This window comes from Mya arenaria, chromosome 4, assembly GCF_026914265.1.
Source record: "Mya arenaria isolate MELC-2E11 chromosome 4, ASM2691426v1".
In the NCBI taxonomy this organism is placed as follows: Eukaryota; Metazoa; Mollusca; class Bivalvia; order Myida; family Myidae; genus Mya; species Mya arenaria.
In genome coordinates this window covers 53,131,045-53,150,869 of record NC_069125.1, presented here as the reverse complement: position 1 = coordinate 53,150,869, position 19,825 = coordinate 53,131,045, and the positions used below count along the sequence as shown (strand labels likewise).

Sequence of the window (19,825 nt, the reverse complement as noted above, 5' to 3'; positions counted from 1 at the left end):
ATCTTCGCAAGATTTACTATTTGTATATAAGCACCTCTAATTCCTGTCATGGACATGGACCGATTCTTTAGTCATAAAACGCACCCGTAGTTTAAATCCGTTGACGTTAGACTCCGCTATATTACAACCCCCGTGAGAGCGGCTGGTTGAGCTTGCTTTTTCCACGAAGCCCTCGCTAGATGGCGTTGCTGAGCGCGATGATTTAGCAGGTAAACATGGCACTGGCAAGTGTTTTGTTTGATTAGACGTAATCTTATGGTGTCGGTCACAAGTTGCCAAAATAAGAAGGCCGTTCACATCATTACACCGGGCATAACTGTTAAATCTCTACTTGTTTAATCTATGAGGACAACATATTTCCACCAAACTTGCGAAAATCTTTATATTAAAAATTCCGTAGAGAACCGGGTTGACAGCACTTTGTAAAAGGGCAATTGTCTCTGCGAATGCCATCACGGTACTCGGAATTTTAAGAGTATAGTTGATATAAATACGACATAAAGTTGTCACAAAGTAAGGTGTCCAGCAGGCGATAAAACTCAATATGATACAGAATGTCATTTTAACAGTTTTCATTTTCGCCAACGAAATTACGCCCTTGTTAACAATAAAACGTCTTAACGATATGTCGCTGTTAGCCAGATATGTTTCAGATTTGCCTTGTTTCCATACGACCCTGGTCACATTAATATAACAGTATGAGAGAAATCAACCAGGAAAAATAAGTATATAAAAAGACATAAATGTCATATATAGCTTTCGTTGCCATTGGGCGGTATAGTCTCTTCTATGACATCCGTATTTAGGAGAATAATCGGAATGATAGCCATCCGCTGTCTGGACAAAAATGAAAAATTGCGGAATAGAGACAATTTGAGAGAGAATCCACGAACAAATGATCATTTTACGAGCCTTGGAATTCGTCGCTGTAAATCTTAGCCGGTTACAGATAGCCATTTATTGGTATAATCCCATTGCTGTGAGAATGAATGTGGTGCTGGAAAGCGTGACTACTTGAATATACGTTAACAGCTTACAACCCGCTTGTCCAAGAACCCATTCGCCGAAGGCACAAACAATATTTTAGTCGTCATTGTAACGACACAAACCATAAGGTCTCCCACTGCTAGATTTATTTGAAAGATATTGACCCTGTTGTTGCGGTTTCGATAGTTGCTACAAGTCAATACCAGGATGATCGCGATATTGCCTATTAGCGTTAACACCATTGTAACCACGATTGAAACAACACGCTGGATCACAACTGGGGTCCATATTTCATCGCTAGTGTAAGGCTGAATGATAACGGAGTTTGTTAAAATATTGAAACAGAACGCTGGCTCCCGACGTGAGCAGTTCAATATCAAGTTTTCTCCATCCATTTTGAGTTCGCAGTTTCCAGTCGTTGACCCTGAAAAAAATGTAGCGAAATATTACCAAAAGCAATAGAACCATGCGTTTATAAGATGTTGCGTTTTAATTTTGATGATCATGTGCATATTCCAGTTAAAATGCCATTCTATAGTTTGTCGCCAAATAACACGCGGTTCCATTGGTGTATTAGACAACATTTTCATACAACAGAACATCTCCAATTCCTCGATACAGAAACGGATTATGATACTCGTGATCATTCCTCTACAATAGCAGTTCATATATTTGATTACAAGAAGACTGAGAAACCTTTGTTTTGTTAAACGATGTATCTGGTTATGTTCTCCATACAGACCCTTTCAAGTACCATTTCTCTGACTTCAACCTAAAATGAAATCTGATTTATATTAATCTTAATTGAATTAAACTTCTTTCCAAAAATATTGTTACAAAATATAAGAAACATTTTTCATTTTTTTGAATGCAATAAAACTTTATTTAATAAGTTTCTGTAACTTTTGTCCTTATAGGTAAATGAATAAATGGCGCGCTTATGAAACAGAAACTTGGGGCCAAAAACGATCATAATGTTGTTTAATGGCACACTGATAAAATGCGTAACGGAAGTTCGTAAATGTGTTTTTAAGTATATTTTAATTGGTGGATGAAATCTGCAAATGGAAAATGCTGGGACAAGCCCAGTAGCCTTTTTAACCAAATGCTGCACAAACGAACAATGTTCGAATCCAACAAAAAAAAACGATACAAGAGAAACAACGCTTAAAGAAGTTAACACATTTTACAAACCTATCAAGTATTTGTTCATAGTGAATGTTTCGGTAACGCCTTTAACAGGTCAGAAAAAACTATGATGTAACCCTACCCAAATTTGTTTGTGCGTTTAAATGAAGCAAACTGGAATTTGATGTTTTTAAAAAAAAATCACAAATTCATTCAAATGCTCTCGAAATCGGCAAAATGTGTTTTACCCGCTTTTGTGAAATATGGCTAAATTTAAATCAAAATTAGAATAAGTATTGTTTTTTTAATAATCGTTCAGCAGTCGTTATCTACTTTGGAAGTGAACATACTTGTTATGAATTCCTAATTTTCTAAAATTGCCCAGTTAATCTAAATCAGGGCGTATTTAATTTTCTACGAATATTTACCTTCGTTTTTCTCCCCATTCCTAAATCCATATCCCTCACCTCAAAGAACTCCAAATGTGTGCGAACAGTGTTAGCTTCTGTTGCTTTACAATTTCAAGATTTTGAATTTACAGATTAGCAAATATACAACTATCGCAAACTCAATATCAAAATGTTAAATGTAAAAGTAATAACACACATAATTGTATGGCAAATGAAAATGTCCACCAAACGAGACTCATGTTTGGAACATTGATACCCTTTTTGATTTTCATTACGATATTGCCAAAATCTGGCAAGCCATAATTTAAATAAAAAACATTAATAAATTTGAAGAAAAAATGCCCGATTATTTAAAAATATAGTAAATATATGGACTGCATACCAGGTCAAATCGAATAATCATCTAAAAGAATTTATCATCAAGCCTTAGCAACATACAGCCTCTTACGTTAAATAAAGTCATTTCCAGACTTTTATGTGTCCATCCTCGACTATAACTACGTCTTCGGGATGCTATCATTTGTTAATAACCGTACAAAGAATTGTCGTGAGACAAAGAAACTTAGCTCATTTAGTAAGATGTAAAGTTACCGTCACATATTTCTTTGACCATTTGATATTTAAGACGAAAAAGGGGTATTTAGTTGTTCTTAACTCTGCATACTAAGAAAATAACTAGCGTGTCATTTTTTCTTGACTTTTTGCACTCATGAAGTATACATAGAAGAAGATAAGGATTTGTAGAGATTATAATTCTGAATTTCTAACCGTTATTTATAATGAATATTTCGCGTTATTATATTCAAAAACATAATTTAACAAATAACAATATGTTTACATACAATGCCCTCACAAAATGTTTTATTTTTTACATGAATCGTAGTTCCCTTTTATTATCGTGCATTTCAAATAAAATAAAGGGTTTGTTGATATCAATGGCCTAAACAAAAGGGATTGTAAAAAGAGTAATTGATTAAACGTGTTAATAAGACTTGCTTTGTTGCAAAAAATGCGACCTTCACTTCTAATATTTTATAGCAAAAGCTTACGTAATGTTCAATTAATTAAAGAAAACGTAATGAAAACTCAATTGTTCTAAGAATATAGTACTACTGGACAGAACATAGTTTGCGGTTCTGCGCTCGTATTTGGTGAGAAGAGATTTTTATTTCTGCCTACTTGTTTGAAACGTTTATTTCCCATAAGCACACATGAGTGCAAAACTTTAACTTTGGCCATCACTTAAAAACCGTTGAAGATACTCAAATATTTCTTGGCAGGCATATCGTGAGCGCAAATACACATATTTTCAGCAAGGACAATATCTCTGACTTAAATACATGTTGAACTATGTCGACTGAAAAATATCAGACGAGCGTATATATTGGCTACACGGCGCTCTTATTACAAAAGATATCATTTGCCTTATTAAACTTCAAAAGTCACTGTTTAATAAGCCATAATATTGATATCACAGTTATTTATATTGTTTAAAATGAAATTGCCTACTATTTTAAGTACCTGATACATTTGGAAAAAATATCAGAAATGGTTATTATTTCCCTCATTAGTTTAAAAAAGATAAATAAAATGTTTTTAATTCTTTGTCAAAATGTGACCAATCAAATAGGCATATGGCGGACATGCTGTTTTCGCATTTTTTTTTAGATTAACGCTCATAGCCCTGCAGTTATGATAAAAGGAGACGGACCTAAATATCATGTTTTATAGACATAGGTTTATATTGTATATGTATACAGATGCGTGAAGAGAAACGCTATTAGCCGGTTATTAGAATATTTTATCTTACAGAAACAAAGTATTTGCGACCGTGCGTTCTATAATACATATTTTATCTGTATATTAAACAGGAGTGATGGACAATACGTATTTTTAAGTGAAACCTAAAGTTATTGTACGCTACCTATCAATCTTTAAGATATATTTGCCGTAAACACAAACTTGTTCATACGTTTCTCATTTAATGATAACATACAAGAATAATCCATTTATTTTATTTAAGTACGTGTGTTATAAGTATCAGTTTCAATGACAAAACGAACATTTTATTGGAGAAAATATGATCGACAAATCGTTCCTTTAAAAATGCCCTTTACCATAACGTGAAAGCAATTAAGTATGACAAACACCAGGAGCAGCAACTCATTAGCTGATACATTAAGAGATGAAATGGGATCGCCGTCTGTTATCTTGTGCATTGCAAAATAGAGAAAGTTGTCGATATTACGATGTTTTGTTCAGTGGAACATATTTTGTTCAATGTTAAGAAGTATTAAACTTTAACGGGGCTAAGCCGGGTAAACCCGACATTTAAAAGGGCAGGTCGGGTACGCGAAATATTATTTCCAATATCGACTGAGAAATATTTATCGGGGGCATATTCCAGCGTACTAAACTATACTTTTAACCAACGAATTATTCAGTTGTTTCAAATAATTGCATAACTTATACCGTAATAACTTTAACAACCAAAGATAAAACTAAGCGCGTGTCATTACTTGGAAGTAGTTAAAATAAGTCAGGCACATTATAAGTTTCTGCAAAAATAATCGATTAATTTATATTGCGCATGTTTAGTGTGAGACAGTCTTCGTATTAAAACAAACGCGTTTAATTGATTTAGAATCAACAGCGAACAAACCAGCGAAAGCGCAATTTAAGAGCAATTTCTAGCCATCAATTGTCCCTGTCATGACCAAGTTATAGCATACAGAAATATATAAAGGGAAATCTGAATTTTAAGCCTGTTGATATCTACATATGTAGTCCCAATTGTGGCGTCATTGATGACTGCACTTACAAATATCGATAGAGATTTTCTTGCTAACACATTGGTTACAGAAACAATCCTTCGTTGTACCGGTTCCCGTAAGTTTTTATTGTTAACAAATCGTATTTTAGAAAAGTGCAGATATGCATTTAAAACTCTTTTTAGCGTTTCTAAGTTTGGTTTGTGTGTACGTTTGTTCATTCCAGTTTACATTTGTGCTTTTTGAAAAAAATAACAGCTTGAGAGCATGACTCCAATGTATCTGCATCACCAAATTTCATGGAAGCTCTTCGATGTTATTACCAACCGCCCTTTTCTGGTCCATTTTAAATATTCGGCTCTGCTTTATCTGGCAATTTATTTGGTAACAGTCAGGGTTGTGATATTATAATATAAATTTGAAATATCTGAAATAAATTTAGATTCTAAGTACTTGGTCTCATTTTAAAACATGCCCATAAACTAGTCATCTCAGGCGAGCAATGATAAAGAATCTTAAACTTATGATAATACAAATTATTTGCTATAGCTATTGCAAAACTGGATTGAATATTTATTGAATAAATAACACTTTAAGATTAAACACAACAACACTTTTTTAGTTCAAATTTGAAATTGCATTTTATCGAATGTTTTTGTTAACCATAGGTTAAAACTTTCAAGCCATAACGACATGAGCACGCCTGTGACCTGATGAAAGGATGTCAATGTCACCTCTATAATTGACCGGGGGGTTGATGATGATGACCTGCTTATATTCTATTACAAGTATAACTAACCTTTTTGTTCTTAAACATTTTTGGGTTATTCCAAAGAAATTAGCGATTTGATCTGAGAGGAGGATTTTGTCTGCAATGACAGGAGAGTTGATGGTGGCATGCAAAGGTTGTATAAGTTTACGATTACAAGAGCATACCATTACAATTTTGTTTATAAATGTTCCATAGAGGAAACTGGTCTGCCTTGTTTGCTTCACTGGTTGTGTTCAGGAATTAGTATTGCTATGGCGATTTGGAAATACATGTATAATAATAGTGGACTGGGGAAGCCGGACCCGTAAATGGTAATTGTGAATATTGCTTCATGAAATTGTATTTGCCTTAGAGACTTTCCTTTGAATGAGATTTACATAAACCGCAAGTAAAGTTAAAAAAGAATCACAATAAATGAAATATCGTTTTTCTTATCATTTACTATGGTCTGATTTTGATTTTTAACGTGTCTGTTCGCCTACGAAGGTAATTCAGTCAAGTACAAAGTATGCCGTTAGGCTGTCATAAACACATTGTTTGTTGAAATGCACACATTCACAAAGTGCACTGTTTAAAAAATGAGCTCCAGGTTATCCTTGTAGAACATCTTGTTCAATTCATTTCATCCTATTGTAATTGGTTTATGACATTCGAATAAGACCCTACGACCAAAAATTGTAAGTTGGACGTAGCTCTTATGTGAATTTTCCTAAACAGGCATAATCCCGTTTTCTCTGCAACAATTCGATGTTTGAATAAGGTTTAGAAATTTCGAATTTTGTAGTAAGTTGCATACCGGAAAGAATTGTGTGGTTAGGTATGAGTATTAGTAATAACATAAACCTTTTATCCATTCCATGTAATATGAACATGGTAAATTGAAATGCATAAGTTATGATTACATTATGGTTTCTGTTAATGTATGTTTAGCGCTCGGCAGAAAAAAATACCGTATAGTATGGGGTTGAATATGATATGATGTTAAAGAAAATAGGGCCCGACCTTGAAAACTATTTATTGTAAATTAACTTTATAAAGTGCATTACCCTCGAGCTGTGAATGTGTGTCCAATTGGATGTGAAAAGATCAAGTACCATTCAAATCTGGAAGACAGCTTAACCTCCGATTGAACCTCTAGAATAGAAACGCATTATTTCATGTCATACTTAACAAACGCAATATTATGCTCGTCAAAGCAATAATTATTCTGTAGTGATAAGAAATTTAGAACAACAAATGCATGAGGCGTGAAGTTGTTTGCGTCTGGTTACCAGACTCTGCTAATCTTATCATTTACCCATGAAAAATAATGTTCTATTGTTTAAAAGAATTGCGATATTGCCTTGTTACAAGCATGCAAAGAATTATAAAGAACTAGAAGCTTCTGACACGTTAGCCCTAATAATTTTGTTGAGGTCATAACACCAAGAATTCAATTTCACAGCCTTATTGATGGACAGAAAATATAGTTTTGCCAGATAGTATAACTGTTGTCATTCCAATTCTCTTCTAGTCATTGTCCTTGTGAGGTATAGCTTGAAGTTGGAAAGAAAGTACGTATAAATGAAATAAGGATGACGCTTTACTAGATTACCGAGAACGAGAGACACACAATTATTTGGGAAAATAATTTCTTGCATAACAGACATGCGTTTCCGTTTATTTACTGGGTCTGGAAACCGGTTTCTTCTTCACCCTGAGCAAGACAACTCACTTACCATAACACGCCATTTCAGAATAATAATTTAATATGTAGTGAAACGCAAGTATGTTAAGTGTTTTAGAAGTGCAGAGTAAAAATAAGATGTATTAATAACAACAAATACAAAACTATTTTTCCTATAATTGTCTCATTCAGGTCCAGGTCCACGACATTTAACATTGGAAAAATATGTGTGGGCGATCATTTCAAAATCCTTCAAGCGATTCAAGAGATATTGAGCGGATACAAAACATAGTTATAAAACCTTTGACCTCTAAATGAAACATTGACATTGAACCGCCGAGCTGGTTGTAACATGCGCTCTGCACATCGTCTTGAGATGAAGAGCATTTGCGGGTAGTAATTTCAAAATCCTTTACGCAGTTCAAGAGATATTGATTGGACACGAACTGTAGTCATATTATATTCATATGAAATTTGGCCTATAAGTGTGACCTTGACATCGAACAGAGCTGTAATATGCGCTATGCACATCGTCTTAATATAGTGTTTCCTTATGCTTTAACCAAGCTGATTGTTACATTCGCTCTTCTGAATATGGTGAACATTTGTGGGTAGTAACTCAATACTCAAATAGAGCAATCGGTTTAAAAATGTGGAGCGGACACATAATATAGTCATATTAAAGTCCAATGACCTTTGATCTCTTAGTGTGACTTTGACCTTAAGAGTGTTAGTTTTAACATGGGCTCTGCACATCACCGCAATTTGTGGCAAGTTATTTCAAAATCCTTCTAGCAGTTTAAAAGATATGGAGCGGGTCCGATATTTGACAAACGGACAGACGGACAGACAACTCCAACAAAAACAATATGCCTTCCCATATATGGAGGCGGACATAGTTATTATTTAAAAACTTAAGTCTGCGAAGTTTCTTGAGAACAATGTGACAATGACTTCAAAATATTGCGCGTCATAATGCCTGTAAACAACTATGTACGCGCTATTAGGTAAAGTATAAAAACAGTATTTTACAAAATCAAATATTTCTCATATTTAACGTCTCAGGTATGCTAGAAAAATTCACATTCACGTGTATACGTAGCGGATCGAACAATCTAACTCTTTGGCTTGCTGTCCTCACGTGCCCTTATTATGAACTGGACCGACACAAGACGTTTGTTAGTAATAAAATCATTGGAATGACGTGCGGTAAGAAAATTAATGTTGTAATTAATAATGGTACAAGGTCATTATGTGGAGCTTCATTGATTACAATTCATAGTTATATATTTATCGGTGTATTTAAATAAGTTTGATACTAGCTGGTTTATGCCCCGGTTTAGGGTATGAAACATTATACCGCAACATATTCTCGGAATAATGTTATTATTCCAAAAGTATTATTTTATAGATATATAAATTTATAATAGTTTTTCAAATATTAAAGAAAGAATTTCATATTGTAAACATAGTTTGAAATAAATTCCAAACATACAAATATTATTTATATAATAGAAGAATGCCAAAAATACGTCGACCTACCGATGGTAGTAGATTCAAATGAATGGTTTGTCAAAGAATACATGCCTAGCGGCCAACAGCTTCAATTTCAACCTGCAATAAGAAATTGTTAAAAGGAGGACCACACCGATTTAGATTGTAAAAATAAATTGATAACACTGCGGCCCATTAAGTTTTTATAACAACCTGAAACAAATGCAGAGTGATCCTCGGACACAACTCATTATATTTATATATTTGCACAATATTGTTTTAAAGAAAAATACACTCATTTTGTGAAGTTTCCAACAGTGGTCAAATTCCTTTAACCACTACCTGCTTGACGTGACACTTGTATACGGGCAAGACGATTTATAAAATATATTGCTTTTATAGATGCATGTATGTTTGATGCTGAATATAGAAAATACCAAACAGCCAATCCTACTTGATAACGTTTTCTTTTAAAAGATTATGAAAGTAAATAATGGATTGAGTATATAAAACAACGTATATCTCCTTTGAGGTTGGCTAGAACGTTGTTGTTGAGAATAAGGAACAAAGTTTGCCAGTGTTCTATATTTTGTCGTCTTAAAAGTTTATTAGATAATTTTAGACATTTTAAAACAGTAATATATACCAAAAATACGATTATTGATGTTTCTGTCTGCAATTGTAGGTAAATGCAACGTACCGACGGTTATACGGCGTGGGCCGTTACGAATCATATTATCTCGTCAAATTTATACTTAATGTTTAATTTTGTGGTGTATACTCTCATGACCTAAAACAATACTGTAGAAGCTATTGGTCAATGTTTGATGGCAACAAAATGCAATTTGTTTCAAAAGCTTGCAGCCTGTGTCCGTTTGATAGAAAAGTGTTGCTTTACCATTTATCAATAATGCACATTTAAATGAAATAGTACTCCTCATGATTAAAACATATGGCTCCACATACTCTACAGTCTTCACAATCCCATTATTTTTCATACATATTTATCCTGTGATAGCTTTCTGCAAAGTTCTGGCTAATTTCGTTGACACTCCCGCAATGCAAGTCGCTACGCCAAGCCACTGTTCTAGAAAATGGATTCTTAATAGTTTGAAAAATTGTTCCGGCGAGGTTGCCTTGGAGGGAAGCAGACATTTGGAAATATTATACAAATAAGTATATACCGTTTTATAAATGAGGACCTGACCGATACGCATAACCGAACACCTATCGCGACGTTTATATAAGATGTTCTCAAGGAGTTTAATTTATCCTTGGGGGCAAATATCTGCATCTGAACGCAAAAACGCAATTAACTATTAGAATGTCTTGTTTTCCCGAGGGTTAAATATTTGTATATGACCTACACAACCGATTTGACCCTTTTTCTTTTTCAGTTTTTGGTAGAGGTTTGAAGTATTATACATTTATTACAAATATCGGTTTGGCCGATGTGTAAAAGTGATAGAATTTATATTGACATATATGAGTTGGGGTAAAAAGAAATATATTCAAGCGCCAGAACGTTCATATTCGTATTGTGAATTATTTCGATATAAATTCAATAGCACTTTTATTACATACGCTTCCAACAGAAATTTCCAACATAAATGAATGTTTATTGTTTCCGATTCAAATAGTTAAAGAATTTCATATAAAATCGGCAAGTTACACGCGAAAGTACAATTATGTTGGAAATCCCCTTATGCTAAGATTATAACTAGGGCTATCAGTTGATCCTAAAGGGGTGCGTTTAAATTCTGCCCGCGCATATTGTCTGCACTATGATTTGAACCTATCGAAACCAGCTCGGAATTTAAGTGGGGAGATGCTCTCATCCTTGAATGAGGTATAATGCCAACGAGTACAATTCACTGCTAAAATTGCTTATGGGTCAAACAATGAATGATATATAAACGCTACATCACCGAACGAAGAAAAGAATAGTCAGCCCCGGTAAACTTGAGAACTGATTGATCTGATTATCCCAGGGTAGGTTCAGAGCTTTGTCATAATTGATAAAAATATGTTTGGCTTTCAAAAGAAATTACATAAATCAGACAGACTGCTTTGGGGATTGATCGAATCGTATGAGTTACATCACATTTGGCATCTGTCTTCAACTAAACAAGTATTGGAACGCATTTTTCCTCTTTTGCAAAGAGTACAGTCGAAGATAAAATAGACTTGGCAACCGATCTGTTACCAATAACGACATTTCCAATTTATATTTAAATGCATCAGTCAAAACCACCACCGTTTGTATTTCCGTGGAACAACTTTTCTTCCACCTCAGATAAGTAGATCCAATTATTTAACCTTGCTAGAAATTCTTATCTTGCAATCGGGCGAAGATAAAATGCCCGTATGGAACTCTTTTTTAATGTCGCCACATTGTAATTACCTCCCTTGTTGATGGCTGTCGTCTGTAGCATCATGGAAACCTTGTCTTGTGGCAATACTTAGAACGCTAATTATTTATTTCTGGCTTCAAATGTCACCATAACACAGTTTTCACGCACCTTTCAAGAAATAATGATTCATTCTCCTTAGAACTGTTTAAAAACCGATTTGACTATTGACATTATCTAAATCATTGCGCGCATATCCATGATAACCACGAACAATCTCATATCCATACGCAATTATTTTCACTAAGCACAAAAGAGTTCCAGCAAAAACAAATACATTTTTGCTTAATTTTGTTTAATTGAGGTGGGAGAAAAACATCTACCCTCGTGTAAGATAGGTTTATCCCGACCCTCGCGCAGGGAGTTTTGTGGAAACTCGGTAAACCTCGTTTCCGCAAAACATCGTAGACTCGGATCGGATTGAAAATATCTTACACTCTCGGCTATGGAAGATACTTATAATCCCAGACGACATATTATACAACTTAATCTCATTTAGGTAAGATTAATTAAGATATTCTTGCTAAGGCTTTCGTTGAATTATACCCTTAATCATCTGTGGAACCATTATATCCGCTTTTGGTGTGTTATTAAGACAGTGGGATAATAATTCATTAAATACTGAAAAGTAACTCCCAATTTCTTTCAAAGAATCAAACTTCAGCATAATTCACAATAGCATTGCTGATTACAGAGCCGATGCCAAATATGCAGATATTTTTTGACCACATAAGCTTCATACTAAACATACTTTTTCAGCATAAAGTAAAAATGAATAAAATTCAATTGTATTGAAAAAAATGTAGTGAAGTCTCATTAATTTACTTGCATACTCTCCAAGTCAGTCTGTACCAATAGATGGGCAGATGTTTTTTTTGTGTCTAAAAATTTCATTGAGTGAAGTTGAAGTTAACGTGTTCAGTTCTTTCATGCCGAGCTGTCTTTGGCTCCAGTTGTCCCGTCAAAAGGTATAAGGTTAAACTGACAATGTAAACTAGCATGTTTTCCTGGAACTAAGTCATACGGAACTTCCATAAGTTCCCGTTACACTTCAACAAGGTAACAAAGTAATTGTACCAGTTACTTCATATGTGGCTTTGTCAGGCTTGATTCAAAAATGACAAATGTATTATCTCCTGGTATATGTATCATGAATACAGAGACAAATACGCAGACGCAATGAAAATATTTATTTGTAAGGTATGTTACTTAATATTTGAATTCATTTCTACAAAGATGACATGATTTAAGTCAAAATCAACATAATAACATTCATTATTTGCAATATTATGGCTCGGCAATGCAAATCATAGATACTGTAACAGAGTTACTTAAGCAAAGGCTCTTGCATTTTTGTTATTGCCTTACACATGAAATAATCATCTTCTCCGGCAATTGATCCACTGACAAGGATTACACCATCTGAAGGAGGCAAAAGTCATTAATCTGTTCAATTTTCATTTCGACAGCAAATCCCTAAGGACGCAACATCATGTGTTATAATAAAGGATTTTCCGTCATTCGGTGAGTCCTGGACAAAAAGGGTCGCATGTTCAGTCCAATAAGAATAAATCAGCTTCTGATAATCATTTCTTTCAGCTAAAATAATGTCTCCTGCATCAAGGTTTGGAATGTAAAGATGTTCGTCATATTAAACAATACGATTTGAGACACAATACACAACCAACTAACGCTACTAGGTCATTAGGTGCAACATGTTCTTGCAATTTAGAAGTAGCTTCAATCACATGTCTACCACCAAATACTCAAAATCAAATACTTTAATTATATTAGTTTTGGAAACTGTCAAAAACATTTCCTGAAACCTCCCCTCTGGCCAGTGCTTTTTTAACAAATGTTTCTATTCAGAAGTAAGATTTTAAATTTTCTTACAAGAGTCTTAATGGTCCCCTGTGTGAAAGTGGGTTTGTCCACAGTCCCCAAGTTGGAAAGGTGCCTTATTTTGTAAAATTCAAAATAAAATGATATAGAAAACTATTGCCAAATTATTTTTAAACAGATCATCTTATTAATATGTCAAACTATTGCAATCTGACCGAATCATTCAAATATACTATATTATTTACTATAGATATATATAATTATTAATAGTCATTTGTTGTGTGTAAACATTTCACAGTGTCAATACCGACAAAATGCGTGAAGAAATAAGTGTTTTGTTCAGAATGCAATAGATTGGATGTCAACTTTTGACCTGTCATCTTATGATAGTTTATGACCTTTCACCATCTTAAATGTTATTTTTAACTATTAATTGCATACTTTTGCTTCAATACTTACGTGAAAAACTACAGAAACAAGCTCTGTAGCCAATTATTGAAACAAACCCCGTTTAATGGCACAGACATAGAACACACAATAAACATCACGAACAAAAAATATGGAACAAAGCACAAAACTCCACGAACAACACAGTGCATATATACTATATAAAAACTAGGTATGTTTATCAAGGATTGTTAGGTACTGCCGTTGAACGGTCAGTAAAATGTAAATTTACAGGGGTGTTAAACCAGTTAACGTGCACAAACCTCATCCCTATCCCAACAATCCTGAATCAAGAAAGAACACAAAAGGTAACTCTTATCAAAGTATGCATGAACCTGAGGAAACTCAATAATCAAACAAATACTAATAAGCTAATAGGGCCTTTTTTATTTGATTCTATGTTTTACGAACACCGCCGCCCAAAAAAAACTCATTTTTGAAATAAAAATAAAATTGTGATTTCAGGTTTTTTTATTTCCGCCGATGAAACTTTATCGCGGCAAATCATTAAAAGCAGCGGGCGTCGAAATAGCTTTGAAAATTGTTCGTGTCAATATATCTGAAAATGTTTAAACCAATGAAATACCTTCATCGGATTTGAAGGTGCTATGACCCCGGTATACGGTAGCTTGTATGGCCCGGTACCCGATAGCACTTTCCGATACAAGATTATGTTGATATCGAGGTTATTATCAGATGATAAATTCATGTATGACACAGTCTCTGAGTTTTTTCTATTGAAAACCAATGCATACTTTGAAAAACCCGGTATCAATATAATCGGTTATCATAAAAGGTGATAACCGGCTTTCCCCGATATTGATACCTGGTACCGGGTTTTAACACCTGATTTGCATCGTCATTCATAAAATGGCTGACCTCACTAGTTCGTGGTGGGTTAACATACATTGTTCAGAAGGTAATAAGCGGATAAAAAGTTCTTTTGTAAACTGTGTCATTTATGAGACGATTGGTGAACTAGTATCTTAGAAAGTGGAACAGAACTTTCTGATTAAGAAATGTACGGGTTATCCCAACGAAGGGGCAACACTGATTGGTCTGCCTCTGCGAATGCCAACGGGGGTGTGTTCTGATTTTTCTTTGAAGTACATAGAAATCTTAGTTGAATCCCAGACTACAGAAGTCTCGGCAAAAGCTCAAGGCAGCAATTCAGCGTTTGATGTCCTGATGAATGTGAACAGAGTAAAAAAGTATGACTGGCTTCCAGAAAAAAAGTAAGAATTCATCCCACATGAACATCTTTTTTTAATATAAAAATGAAATGAAGCTACGAGCTAATAGACTCAACTACAAAATTAACGCCTCAATGAGTTTTACTTGTTACAAATATTTGTTTTGTCTACATGGCACATGTGCTGTCCATAAATTGGCTGTCCGCTGTGAATTGCATTTTGTTATTGCAGTGTAATGCTAGCTCCTGTTATTTATTTTGCATTTTAATTTGGCTTGAAGATTAAACACAAATTTGAAACCACTGGCGTATCAAACTAACATATGTTTAAGCCACATTGTACTAATATTCTATTTTAAGCCTCAGTATTATTACTAAGCCTCAATATTAGTATTTTGAAATGTCAATTACTTTTCAGGGACGATCCTAAGAACAGACAGGAGAAACTGTATAACGAAATCCTTGATGTATGTGTAACACAATTCTCCGTTTGCTTCAATGAAAAACAGAAAGATGTTGGCATGCTGATTATCAACACTCTAACTGATGTCTGTTGGTTCTTGGACCCATTCATTGAGAGGTTTGAAAAAAGGTGCATAAATATACCCAAAGTATGGAAGTTTCATGGGTTCAGGGATTGGAGATCACAACACAAGAAACCTCCACAGGTAAAACAAAAATCACTTTATTATTTTATATTCAAGTTTGTATGAAGATTTCTTTGCAGTTGCAAAATGATTCTCATTGTTTTGTTTAAAACAAATGAGGAACTCTAATATGTGACTCTACTGATTTTTCTCAAAGCAAAGATATTAAAAAATATTTCGTCATCTGATATTTAGTATCTGTTCAAAAAGGGAAATTCTTTTAGTTTTTAGGATTTTTAAAACTTGCTTTTAATATATATATTATATTTAATATTTCCGACAGATTTCATCTGAAGAACTTGCCAAAAAATCCAACGCACTGGCTAAAGTTTTAATGCTGCCTTGGTGGTTGAACAGGAGTTTTTCTGCCTTCAAAGATAGCGTGTCGGAACTTCTGTCTGCCATGGAGTACTATCATAAATCTCTGACTGATCAACTGGAGAGGACACAAAGGAATCACTACTCCTCAACCCCAGTGCGATCAGTGGCTGACAATTGGGGTCTTACTGTAATTGAAGGTATGCAAGAACTGTGTTAAATAAGACAAACTTGGGTATTTCTTGATTGATTTTGTTTAATGCAAGCTGTCAACAAGTTTCCAGTTTAATATGTCGCTGTTGATTAACTTAGTACTCAATGTTACTGGATTATAAACCAGTACTGACTTGTTCTGATCAAGTTCTGTTATCGACAACTTACCCACATGTATCAGAGATTTTGGATAAACTCGGACACATTGTCATTACGTTTTAGTATCTTTACCTGCTATAAAATAACTTTTTAGACATTATATTGACTGAAAATGTTCTGAGACTAATTCCTAAGATATTTATTTAAATGCAACAGGTTGCATTATCAGTTTTCACTGTTTGGTGATTGAGCTTTCTAAAGTAGTTTAGAAATAGACTTTAGTGCCTGCTTATATAGTATTTGATGTTTTTTGTGGAAAATGTACTATTTCAACTTTCAAAAAACTGCTTTTATTTATGTCGCTTTCTTTATCACGACAATATAATTATTGCTTGCTTCCTTTAATACTAGTTGTTAATCTATTTAACAAGCTAACACCTCCCAAACGTGTGTTCCTGCTCAGTACGCTGCTGTGGTGTCAAAACTGCAAGAATCGTCATTTTACGAACCGGTATATCTGGCAGAGTTTGAACCAAACGAAGCTCAAGAGGAAAGAAGATGGAGAATAGGTATTGAGAAACAGTTCAGCTTTAGAGTATCAATGTTCACTGTGAGGTTTGGAAACTTTATTGGGACTGGTGCATGGGTTTGGAAATTACCAGATACCATATACTGAGGCAGAAATTTCCATTACTGCGGATATAAATGATAAGTTGCCAAAGTTTTCAACTAGAGCTATCAGAAGGGACTTCTTTGAGCAGTATGGGACTATTCTGAAACCATGTGAGCTGCGAAGTGTATTTTTTTAACTAACTGGTTATGAATACACTAGTGAACAAGCAATCAGTGAGGCCGTTGATAACCGATTCCTGAAGTTCTTGTCAACTTGTGATGACGAAGAATTGGTAGTAGACCTGCGAAAACATAATGGTAGGCTAGCAGATCCAAAGGTTGACCCTTTTTGGGCTGAGTTAGAAAAATACTTAGAAGAACACACTGTGGTGGATGACAGAAGACCCACTACATGCCCCTTGCGATATCAGTTGATGATTTACGAAGTAAGATCCTTTACCTGTAAACACTCCAGCTCCCTCGGCTTCCTGGATACGACTCAATTTCATGCCGTCAAACCAGTTTTCTGCTTCAGCACTAAATTACACCGGTCGATTCAATGTAAAGTATGCGGTCCAACAACGTCTTCTAAGAGCTCAACACGAAGATGCCCCATTTGCTCTTCACCAGTTCTACATGATGAAAGATATGGCTGTCAAATATAGGGAATATTCTCACTTCCAATGTCTAGACGACAAAGCAATCATCCCTGTTGGCGAACCAGGAAAGCCTGTGTCCACTGGTGTAAGAGATCATCATCGGGGCATGACAATAAACAACAGTTCCGGACTACAGTGCTTGGATCACGACTACCATCTAGCTGGTATAGTAGCATCTGTTGCCTTTTCTGTAGCCATACCAGATCATCCAAGGGACAGCTCCATGTAACAGTGAAAGATAAGGTTTTTCAAGCATCCAGTCCATGCGCCATGCAGCTGAAAATCGCAATATAATGCTTGAACATTACACTGTGGATGGAATCAATCTTGAACAACTTATATTATTTCGCTACACAGACGGTGGACCAGATCATCGAACAACCTATAAGTCAGTCAAGATGGCCTGTCTAATTGAATTCATCAGTTTGGACCTCGATATGTTGGTTTGTGTACGGACGGCACCGAACCAAAGCTATAACAACCCTGCTGAGCGTATAATGTCCCTTCTCAATCTCGGTCTGCAGAATGTGGCATTATCTCGGTCTTCGATGTCTGAAGGCTTTGAATTTCAGGCGAAACGTTTGACATGTTTGAAGGCAATCCGAAACTATGCAGAAAAAAAAACCATTTAAAAAGGCATATCAGATTTCAATGGCTGACAATGTACCATCGTCTCAGAACGGTTTAAAAGACTCAAATTGAAAGAAGAATCACTTAAGGTGCACACACCGGCTTCAGATGCAGAATTGGACCAGCTTTGTAGTATGGCTAAGCTTATTGATAGCAGCTTTGACCCTAAAAACATTGGCAACTTTGAGACCTCAGAAAAGGTGAAGAAATTCTTTGAATCACACAGTATGGCCAGACAGTATTCCTTCCAGGTTGGGATCTCCTGCATTATCTGTTTTTACTGCTTGGTGATTGAGCTTTCTAAAGTAGTTTAGAAATAGACTTTAGTGCCTGCTTATATAGTATTTGTTGTATTGTACACCTTAAACATTTTTGTAACATCATGTACCTTGTACTCTGCATAATCCCCATAATCATTTAACATTTTAACCCCTCATACAAACTTACATGTATGTATACGGAGCTGTCTGTTCAAGTTCTACACTTCTTGAAGGAAATTTCTGTATTGTATGTTTTGAAGATTAAAATATTAGTTTCAAGATGTCTATTACATTTCAGCTGAAGAAATGCAAAGGTAATTGTCCTTACTGCATTCTGAACCCCCCACGCCTACCAGGTGATGTGTTTGAAGGACTCCATTTCTTGCCTGACCCAGTGTCGGATGGGGACAACCACTACAAACCATTTGCAGCAGTTTATGGCACCAAGACCGACGACAAACAACGTCCATCTCTATCTCTGAAACCTGAGATGACTGACCGGGATAAAAAGCTTAAACATATGTTTGTTGGTGGTAAGTATGTAAAACAATCATTGAAGAATCAAATTTACAGTCTGCCAAAATTTTATATATTTATATTGAAAATTAAATTAGTTCCAGTAATAAAATTCACACTCAAAGTACTATTCTTATTCATCAACTTTAAAGCTCTTTTTATATATATAAACTGAATTGATTCAAGATAAGGCAAAGGATTTGTATTAAATTTGATTTTTGTTATCTTAGTAGCGAGATTGTGTCTAGTTTAAGCTCTCCAGACAAGGTGAGAGATTGCATTAAAAACTGCACATAAAAATCTTCTTGTTATTTTATCAACAGCCAAAGTCCGAAGCTTCGTGCGATGCTGTGAGTGTGGGAAGAGACGTGTTGTCTTTGCTGCCAAAAAGCTAAATGCTGTCGAACAGAACAAGCTTACAAGAGTTATGGAGGAACAACTATATGTATGTGGAAACACCCTCTTCCCTGGAAGCCCTCTCCAGGATATCTTAGTGATTAGGGAAGGATAGAACTTTAATTCTACCATAGAGACAACATATTATTCGGGTACTCAATTTCAATCATTTCATTTTTTTAGGGATACCTGTGACAAATTGGTTAAAGTCATAGACTTGAAATCATTTCCCCTTCTTATGTTTGTTTAAGCCTTGCTCAAGTTATTATGTATCATAAAAGTCCATGGTTCTAGCAAGGTGCCTGGTGGCTTCTAAAGTAATGACAAAAAGGTACCTTTGTTGTCATCCTCGACC

General features: G+C 34.9%; 1 protein-coding gene and 1 pseudogene across 1 annotated transcript; one reads left to right on the top strand and one right to left on the bottom strand.

Annotated features, from left to right (window-relative positions):
• Positions 1–327: 327 nt before the first annotated feature.
• Positions 328–1,382, bottom strand: LOC128230911 (mesotocin receptor-like; annotated as a pseudogene).
• A 13,617-nt stretch (positions 1,383–14,999) lies between these two features.
• Positions 15,000–19,064, top strand: LOC128230910 (uncharacterized). Its single transcript, XM_052943338.1, has 4 exons — positions 15,000–15,163; positions 15,539–15,788; positions 16,051–16,285; positions 18,857–19,064. The coding sequence occupies exons 1-4, from the start codon at positions 15,000–15,002 to the stop codon at positions 18,874–18,876; spliced, it is 669 nt and encodes a 222-aa protein (XP_052799298.1). The 3' UTR covers positions 18,877–19,064.
• The last annotated feature ends 761 nt before the right edge of the window (positions 19,065–19,825 follow it).